This window comes from Orbicella franksi, chromosome 14 (assembly GCF_964199315.1).
Source record: "Orbicella franksi chromosome 14, jaOrbFran1.1, whole genome shotgun sequence".
NCBI classification, from domain to species: domain Eukaryota; kingdom Metazoa; phylum Cnidaria; class Anthozoa; order Scleractinia; family Merulinidae; genus Orbicella; species Orbicella franksi.
This window is the reverse complement of record NC_138158.1, coordinates 19703931-19713630: the sequence shown is the minus strand read 5'-3', so window position 1 is coordinate 19713630 and position 9700 is coordinate 19703931. Positions and strand designations below refer to the sequence as shown.

Sequence of the window (9700 nt, the reverse complement as noted above, 5' to 3'; positions counted from 1 at the left end):
GAGGGTGAAGTGTTTTGCAAAAAGCATAACTCAATGACCCCGGCCAGGACTGGAACCCAGTGTGCCTAATCAAGGGTCCAGTGCGCTCAACACCAGGCCACCCCGCCTTCGATCCCAGATTTTTAACTTATCTGCTCATTAAATTTTCCTGATTTTAATTCTAATCAATTATTTTATGTTTTAAATGTAGATCCCGGTTTCTTCAGATTGAAGAAATACAGTCAAGCAAATTAATCCAAGGTGTTCAAGTAGTTTACAATGTAATTCAAGATTTACTTTCCTGGTGCCTCCTAAGTTTGATCAACTGAACCACTGTGGACATTTTTCAGCCGTTCCGTCTGGCGAAGTATCTGAGAGTTTGGCCAAATATTAGTTGATTGTTGCACGCAGTGAAACCAAGAGATCATGAAACATGTAATAATTCTTTTGAATAAATTTTTAATTGTTCACTAATTGCTTCCATTGGTTGCTTTAGTGTTACATGGGTCGGTTCAAAATGCGCTCCCCCCTCGGAGAGAATTAGCTACATGGCACTGACGGAGCGCTGGTCTTACCGTTTAGGGACTGGAAACTTTTCATAGATAAAGGACGTTTGTTTGTTCTAGCAATCTTTACCTCTCCTCGATTTCTGTCATTGATGCGATTACTTATTAAAAAGGGCTTAATCTCTACTTATACTTAATTGATTTCTATTACTAGTTTAAGGAGCAAAGACTGCGCTCCGATGAGAGCAAGACCAACTAAACGCACAGGGGGAGGGGAGGATCCGGTTTCTGCATATTAAGAGTCTTGGAGTATTTCTACTTCCCCCTGGATGGGATGCTAGTCCATCACAGGCTACACCTCCCATCAGCATGTTGTTAAGTTGCCCTAATAGTTCGCTGTCATCCATTTATACTCCTTGGTAGAGATAAATAGACTGTAAGAGCAACTTGTCTTGTCCAGGGACACAACAGTGTTACACCGATCGGGGGTCGGACGAATCTAGATCCTTTGATCGCGAATCCAGCGCACTCACAATTAAGCCACTACGCCCCTTTGCTATTACTTGTGTTCAGCTCGAAAACACTTCGCTGTATTGTTTTCTAGAATGTAGTAGATTCCACTTCTGGTGAACGGCTTGGGGAAACAGCGGTGTTTTCACTCGGTCGCCCTTCCCTGATCATAAAACATAACAAGATGAAGGAGACGATGAGGTCAAAGGTCAGGACTGCCAAGAAGAGATTTCTTTCTATCTGATCAACAAGAAACAAAATAAGCGAAACCGGGAAATTGAGGAAGATACGATAGCAAAATGACACTGGGGCAAGGCAGAGGTTAGCATTGTTAGCGCAGAGCACATGATATAGCCCGTGTATTGAGATCAGATAAAACGAAACGGCCAAGTAACCACTCGCATAGCCTTGAAATTCTTTAAGAGCTAACATCTTTAGCGCAAAATCTGGTTTTACCACCAAAATATACCAAAAAATGCCTTGGATAAGACCAATAATGAACATTACTGTGATGGAGCCTCTTGTTTTAACTCCACGGCATTCACGAAATGGTGTTAGGAGTTCGGTGAAAAATGCGCTAAATGATGGCTCGTCCGTCTCCCAGCACCAAATGATTAAGGTGCCCAGAGTGAGCGACGCATCAAGGCCCATGAAAAGCGCTGCGAAAGCAACAGGCACCATATCTCTGAGGATCAACATCAGCCCTGTGGCTGGGATCCAGATAACGCGACTCAGAAACGAGGCGAAAATGGTTCCGTGGCGGTCGGCTTTGTGATTGGACCGCGCCACGATTATAAATATGAATCCGATGTCCACGACACCTAGGCCGGCCAATCGGATGTAACCTTCAGAACGGCCATGGTATTCCAGATTTAATATGATGCGATATAACTCCGGAGCTGCCAGGAATGAAAAGCCACCTAAACAGTAGGCAACCAATGAAGACCATTGAAAGAATTTTTCCGTTTTAGTCATCGGCTTGCGTCGAGGAATTGATAACATGAACTGGAACCAGTCACGCAACATCATGAGAGTTTGAATTTCAAGTCACGCCTGCCGAGATAATAATAATAATAATAACATCTGTAAGATCGATATTCATAGCTAATTATACCTTTAAAGTACGCTTCGACGAAATATCAGGCGAATTTTGGTCGTGCCATGGTTTGCATCTTTGCGAGACAGAGTCGAGCCAAAATATTTAGGCTCCGCCCACTCCACGCCGGAGAAATATGTAAAAGCATTGTCACCCTGAAAACGCATCAAATGTTTTCCGTCCACGACACGCCGAAGGAATTTAAAAACGCAACAATCACCGGTCATTTTGGATTTGTGTTAGAGGAAAAGTCGCTCAGGGAAATCACAAGATTAGCGTTTCGTCATCCTTTTTCAAAAGCTCAGTTAAACATGTTTTCCGTCCACACGAAAACACAAAGCCGACGTTTTCAAATTCCTCCGGTTTGAAGAGCGTTTTCCAAAAGCTCGGCTTTCGTGACGGATTATTGTGGACGGTAGGTCTGACCAAATTTCTCTGGCGTCAGTGTGGACGCTAGGATACGTTAGGTATTTAATTACCGTACTCAAATTCGCCAAAATTCCGGAGATATCTCCCTAGTTAAGGATATCTGTCAGGCGGTCGAGTGTTGTGGCGCGCGCGAAGAGTTTAGTTTTGGCGGGAAGGTTTGACACTTTTTTGAAAGCGCAAAGACAAACGCTCAATATGTAATTGCGAGCGTGATATTCTAAATTTTTTGAACCCCTTTTCAATTTAAATCGCGGGAGAATTATTTTACTTGAAAGTGACAGGCGTGATATCGTAGCTATATCAGGTCGGTGACTTGATATCGTGGGATATCAGAGCAGTAGAGACGACTTCTGATCGGCTAATTGCGAATTTTGGGCACGACCCCAGAACGTTATTAGATCGTGTTTATTAAAGCAAGCGTGAATGCGAAGTACGCGCAGGTAAATCAAAGGCATCCGTCAGTGAGCTCATAAATAGGAACAGTTTTGCTGGTATGATATGTATGGATGGCTTAGTTCAATACTTACACGAGAATGTGTTTTGCACCTTGAGCTCAGATTTATAGTATTTTCATGAAAAATGCAGGAAATATATATAATATATTATGTAGCCATCTCTGTCTGAATAAAATTTTCAAAGTTGATTACGTCAGTCAAGGTTTTCGATACAGGTTTTGCTGGACTAAACCAAGCATTTTCAATCAGAGTTTTAACAGTCTTTCCTTGATGCGGGATCGAGATGAAAATTACACCAGTAATTGGTAATGGACTGAAGTTTGGAATAATGTATTTCTTAAGTTATGGCAATAAGCAATATTTGCATGGAAACCATATCCCCCCGCCACAAACAAAACAAATTGAAAACAAAAAAAAAGAGCTGATATCAATGCCTTATTAAAAATTGAAGAAAACCCCCAAAATATTAAATGTTACATAGCTATCCGTTTGTGTCTATATCTGATTGAGGGGTGTTATAGAAATTTTTAAAGTTGATTTTCTCGATACAGTTTTTTTTTCTAGACCATACCAAGCCATTTCAATCAGAGTTTTAACAGTCTTCCCTTAATGGGACGAAGATGGAAATTACACCAGTAATTGAAAATGGATTGAAGTTTGGTATAATTCATTTTTTAAGGCAATCTGCGATATTTGCATGGAAATGATAAACAAAACAAATTGGAAATCAGTTAAACATGAATTTTGCGCGAACCAGATGTGATATAAAAAAGCTACAATCAATGCCTTAAGCTATGATGTAAGGCAAGTAGAATACTCAAGAATAAAAAAATTCTGTATTTTTGATCTCAAGTAGATCACAAAAACCTTTCAAATTATACTTCTTGCATCACAATAGTAATTCAGTGGACCTACCGTGCAGGTGAACATTGTTTTTTTGTGAAATTGTTTCAAATAATACCAAAACGTGTCTTGAAGTTAGGACAAGAATTTTATTTATCCTGGTATATTCCGCTTGCCATAAACCATAATTAAAACATTAGTATTAGCTTTTTTATATCACATCTGTTTCACGACAAAATTCATATTTTACCGATTTTCAATTTTTTTGTCTATCGTTTCCATGAAAATATCGGGGATGGCTTAAGAAAATACATTATACCAAACTTCAATTCATTTCTAATTACTGGTGTTATTTTCCTATCGAACCGACTAAGGGAAGACTGTGAAAAAGTTTATTGAAAATGCTTGGCCTCGTCCAGAAAAGACTGTATCGAGCCTACATTGACTGTGCTATACAAAAACTTTGAAATTAGTAAAATTCAATTTCAAACATTGTAGTAAAAAATAAGAAACAAATTTTGAAAGAACATGACATATTCATTTGTTGCAACAAGTTTTATTTAGAGTAGTTTTTCTTTTGTAATTAAACCATGAATTTTTTGCCAAGAAACACATTGTTAAACGTTTGTAGCAACAAAGATTCCATCCAAATAAAACAAAACACTGATCAGGGAATATTGAGAGAACTTATTCATCCCTTTTTATTCAGGTTGCTGGTTCTTTTGTTGATTCGATGTGGCTGCTGTAGCTGTGTTACTGTTGCGATGTTTTACCATACTAGTTACAAAGTCATTCATTTTGTCGACAGTTTAATGTCAATATTTTTCCGCAGTCGGAGTTTTTCTGTCAAATTATCAAATATGTCTTCCTCGAGAAAGTTGCTCACAGTTTAAGAAAAATATTGCACTGATTTGAATTATTAACCATCCGTCTCCACTTCCTTATCAAAAACCAACTAGGCAAGTAATCAAAATAACCCGACATGGATTTTTAGAGAAAGGTGTTCAGATCACATTTGCGATGTTGACACGGATCGCTTTCTTGCCCTGAATCAAGCGAACTCAAAATGGACCCTATATGTAATCCTCTGCACTTTTGGAAAACTTTCATTTTGTATTCAGAAAACAGAAATATTTTACTGAAAATGAATATATCTTTCAGTGTTATCTAGAATTCGTGAGCTTTCAGCGGAAATTAAATATATACCGTGTACTTACCTTTGCAGGGTTTTGGTTATATTAAACGACTAACCGTGAAGCGGCGCCAAAGCATGTTGGTCGTTTAGGGTATGCTGAAACCTTGGAGCATACATTTGTGAGCAGTGGAACATGTTGAGGAGTCATTCTTGTTTAACGGCCGGCTTGTGTGATGTTTGTCAGTTCTGGTACGGTGGCAAGCTGCTTGCCACAATTTTATTAATCTCACGATTTGTGATGGTGTAGAAATCTCCTTGTACCTTGTCAATACCCGATTTTGTACATGGATACGAATTTTAGCTGTAGAGTCTGACAGCTTTCCAAGTCGTGCTCTTTTCCTTGATTTTCTCGATTCTTGGGAGGACCTTCCCATTGAAAAGTCCCAGAGACTCAAAACTTCCTGTTTAGTTTCGAATGGACAAGGTTTTTATAAAATTTGTCACGAATTTGACTTGTAGTAGAGACTCTAGAATATTGCATGATAACCTCGGTTGCTGATGGGAAAACTGATGAATACTGTTTAGAACAAATTTGCCAAGGATGGCGCTTAGATGTAAAAACTCAAAATTTTCTGAACGAGGACTTGAATACATAGATTGCAAAACAATCCCATTTCACTTGAATTTGAAGACGCAGCAACATCTTGATCGAGGATTTCGCCTAAACTACGGGAAAACTTAAAAACACCGCTATCAATTTCAAGTTTTACAAAATATCTCATATATTTTATAGCGTAATATTATGTGAAAAGGCAGCTGGATCTTAAAACGATATTAAATGCTAATAGATTGGTGAACTCGACATGATAGAATCGAAAAATCCAGTGTAAACAAGTTTGAAGAAAATCAGCGTCATGATAGCTAAATAATTTGCAAGTAAGTAGATGCTTCTTGTAGAAGATGTGACGTTAGGCTGATCCATTCATTTTTTTCTGATCTAGTGCTGTGTAAAGTCTTGAATCCTGGCTATTTTTTCTGATCTTATCTGTTGTTATACCTTGTTAAACCAGTCTTGTTGGACTGGGTCTTTCAATGCTCGCTTTCTTATAATTACTTCTGAGACAGTGGATCGTGATGTCGGCTTTTCTTCTGACTAACCAGCTTTCAATCTGATGAAGATTTCTCAAATCTAACAAACTACTTCCCAGAAAGGCCATATCAAGTTGTCTGAAATAGCTGTAACTTGCCTTATAACGCCTTATAACATGGTGAGAGTTCTTCTTTCTCTTCTCTTCAGGCGCCAGCGAAGCAAAATTATTCAAACTGAAAAGTTTTCGTTAAGTGGCTCTGCACAAGCTGCAGCAGCTGCAAGTTACTCGTCTCTCCTTTCGTCAGTTGTCTTCTGTGGAGCAGAGTTTGATTGGCTAACGAAAACACTCGATGTCGAGAGGTAGCCGAATTTCTTCCGAAATAGCTACGATACAGCCGAATTTCATCGGAAAAAGCTACGATAAACAATGTAAGGGCAACATTGAGCATGACTATTTTCCCATGAGATTTCCTATGTTACCGCGTGATCCGCGTATGCCTTCCCAGCGTGACGCAAGAAAACCGAAGGAGACTGGGCCGAATAGTTTACCTTGTCACGCGCTAACTTGTCACGTAACTCCGTTGCCATGTTTCCTCTCCGTGAAACACAGCTGAGTGATTTACACACTGTTTCTTCTCGGTAAGGTTGCAATTTTCAGCCAAATCCATTGCCACGGAACTTAAAGGAAGGAAGGTTCAGCTTTAATGGTGGTATTTTTGTTGTGAAGGTCTATTTTCGGATAAATTTGCATAGGACGTGTGATAACGAAAAACGACATGGCGACCTCAAGGAGTTGCTCTGGTTATGTGCTAATTTTGCAAGGAATCCTCCTCATCGTCAACTGTGCTTTTACGATCGGTAAGTACATAGCGTTAGCGTTTAGACATTAACTTTATTTCTTTGTTTCTAAACGTGAAATTTCGTATTGTTTGCAATGATCAAGTTTGGTACGGGAGTCACGTCCTTTGTCAGTTTTGAATAATAATTAGTTAACCGATCGGTCAAGATAAATCAATGTTTACAACCTCGAGAGAGTTCAATAGTCCGCAGTTTTACTTATTCATGAAGTTTCCAATGCCCTATTGCCGACAAATTTACTGGCTTCGTAATCAAGAAGTATTTATTATGAGAACAATGTTATCTTGCAATTGAGGAGCAGTATTGTAAACAACTTCCTCATGTCGAGCTTCAATATCCTCTCTCTGATATCGATTTTCCTCTCCTTTGATTATGTTTCAGTGTTCTCACGCTGTCACGTTTCACTGCTTTTAATTTGATTCTCAAATGCTTTTCTAGATTGTAAAAGTTAAGTTTCACTGGCTTGTTAAACGCGTCTTTTGTTGCATATAAATGAAGTGAACAATACTCGTGAGAAACTCGGAGAGTTGAAGATTCGAGCAGCATTTATATTTAAAATGGCAAAGGTGAAATTCGATTCCGGCTAACGATGGAAGAAGCTGGAAGAGAAATCTGCCATGACATGCTAACTCGCGGGAAAAGCCGAAGAAAATAAAGTATAAACGGTCCCAGAAATTGATGCGCTTTTGAAGGAAATTTACGGAGCAGTTTTCAATTGAGTGTCGTAAATCCAAAACCAAAGTATTTGCCTGATTACTTTCGACACTCAATTGAAAACCACTCCAAGACAGTTTGACTACTCAGCCAAACTCAAAACGTAGTAAAACGAAAAGCAAAACCAATGTAATTGCCTGATTACTTTCAACACTCAAGTGAAAACCGCTCTATGTGCATTACAATAACTTAGTTAGGGTCACGACATTAAAGGTTTATGCAGATCATTTTAACAAAATGTACTCGATGTTATTTTTTCTAGTTTCATTCCTTTTTCTGACACTTATCTTTTAATATTATGGCATTTACGTTAGTTCTTTGAGCTAAGCGAAGAGGGGCAAAAGTTCTGCTTTGATCGCTATGAAAGCTTTTACACGTCGCAAAACACTTCAACCGTGAATGACAACCTTTCCAGAATTATCAATCAACTGGAGAGAAACTTAGATTGCGTGTTGATTAAAATTGATCATTTCTGAAACTGAAGATTGTTTGCAACACGAATAAGAATACTGCGGGCTATCTCAAACTCGATGACTGGTAAGCTTTTTGTTTCGATATGTCTCTTAACATTTCGGTAAGGCATGAAAAGATCCTTAGTTTAACTGTTGCCCCGAGTTGTATCGAAGGCGATCCCGTATTATTTTGATAATAGGCAGCCTAACTAAAGCAACGGCAACGAGAACATCACTAAACAAAAGCACTAATGAGCAAAAGAACAGCTGTGCACAGCGACATTCACAAGTAATCTGCTCAATAGCCATGATTTGCCACGATTATCCGTGCAACGACAGAAAATTGAACTCACCGTGAATTGTGATTTTGTGGCTCACTTCTACTACCATCAACGGGCTGGGACTTGGGACACAATCGTTAGGCCTACACCAAGTACTACCAACACTTGCTGTTCAGTTAACCTAACCAGCCTTTGTCAATTAAATATATTTTTTCGACAATCAATTTATATTTTTTTTCAGGTCTACCGCTGGACATGGGCCTCACAAGACTAGAAATCACAGCTTCTCTCGGTCAGCCGGCAAACCTCGGTTGCTATGCCAACGTAACTAACACAACTTCCTTAACCTATTCCTGGGCAAAAGACAATTTAACTGTCACGCAATCCTCAAACGTTAGAGTCTATGATAACGTACTGGTAGTAACTCCATCGAAAGAATCAGACTTTGGAATTTATGAATGTCATGTTACTGACGGCGTGACAGTTACGAAATGCAATATTACGTTGTTGCTGGGGTGCAATAACACTGGTGAGTAGGGCAAACATGAGTATTATATTTATGGAGACATCAAAATCGTTTTGTATCACAGTTGATAAGAACGAGGGAATTCTATTTTACCAGTTCTCCAATTGATCGTCAAGATAATGCAACGAGGAGTTTCGCGTGGAGCAGTTCTGCTCTCATTTTAAGAGAGCTCAGTCACGGCATTTTGAGTGTTTTTGGCCTTGTAATAAATAACCTGAACTGAAGGAAACCTGAAAATTGTAGTTTACTAAGAAAGAAAAACACCAAAGAGACATTAATAAACATTAAAGAAGCAAGGATGGTTGAGGATGGAGAAGATTAACATGGATGACAAACGACGATCTCGACATAGACCACGAGTAGTCCCTTCACGCGGCGATTTTTTCCTCGCGGTTTATTTACGGTCTCGCTCGACGGACTAAGCGAAAGGCGGACTACTCGTAGTCTAAACTCGAAAAAACTTAGGCTGAACTTTTGACATGGCTCCTTTAAGATTGAACCTTGCTATCTCGGACTTGATTATCCCGAATTTTCTTCTATCTTGAACTCAAATAATTTTTCCTTGGATAAGCTCTCTCAGTCATTCGGTTATCTATCTCGATCCTCCATCATCTCGAACTCCAGCAGCTCGAGAGATCTCTAGATTGCGGGTGCCAGCTTTTTCATGCACATGGTAAAATCACGCAATTAGCTACGGTTATGGCAGTTGATAGTTCAATGTTTACTCATTGCATCGTAATCGCCTCTGCCCATTAAGAGTCACTTTGTATTGTCGTTGATCTTGGGTAAATTTTTGTTTTCTTTTTTTTTTTTTGTATTTTATTAA

The 9700-nt window shown here is 39.0% G+C and overlaps 3 protein-coding genes across 4 annotated transcripts in view; 2 read left to right on the top strand and 1 right to left on the bottom strand.

Moving 5' to 3' along the window:
- Nucleotides 1–758: 758 nt before the first annotated feature.
- LOC145467605 (uncharacterized) lies at nucleotides 759–8583 on the bottom strand. Its single transcript, XM_081451185.1, has 2 exons — nucleotides 8421–8583; nucleotides 759–2048 (listed from the first exon to the last, which is right to left on the bottom strand). The coding sequence occupies exon 2, from the start codon at nucleotides 2022–2024 to the stop codon at nucleotides 1086–1088; it is 939 nt and encodes a 312-aa protein (XP_081307311.1). The 5' UTR covers nucleotides 2025–2048; nucleotides 8421–8583; the 3' UTR covers nucleotides 759–1085.
- LOC145467604 (uncharacterized) overlaps nucleotides 5718–9700 on the top strand; it is a 26704-nt gene continuing 22721 nt past the window's right edge. The window contains exon 1 of the mRNA XM_081451184.1: nucleotides 5718–5847. The gene's annotated coding sequence lies outside the window, so the exon portion shown is untranslated. The remainder of the gene's footprint in view (nucleotides 5848–9700) is intronic.
- Nucleotides 5839–9700, top strand: part of LOC145467603 (uncharacterized) — a 6710-nt gene continuing 2848 nt past the window's right edge. Inside the window, exons 1-3 of one of the 2 annotated variants that reach the window (XM_081451183.1) lie at nucleotides 5839–6682; nucleotides 6771–6901; nucleotides 8590–8877. In XM_081451183.1, coding sequence (XP_081307309.1) covers nucleotides 6820–6901; nucleotides 8590–8877 — 370 coding nt within the window. In that variant the 5' untranslated portion in view covers nucleotides 5839–6682; nucleotides 6771–6819. Of the gene's footprint in view, nucleotides 6902–8589; nucleotides 8878–9700 lie in introns of both variants that reach the window. The other variant, XM_081451181.1, reaches the window with a different exon arrangement.

What these genes read in the sequence shown, in the direction of transcription:
- LOC145467605 (XM_081451185.1), bottom strand. Translation starts at nt 2,024, where the DNA reads ATGATGTTGCGTGACTGGTTCCAGTTCATGTTATCAATTCCTCGACGC.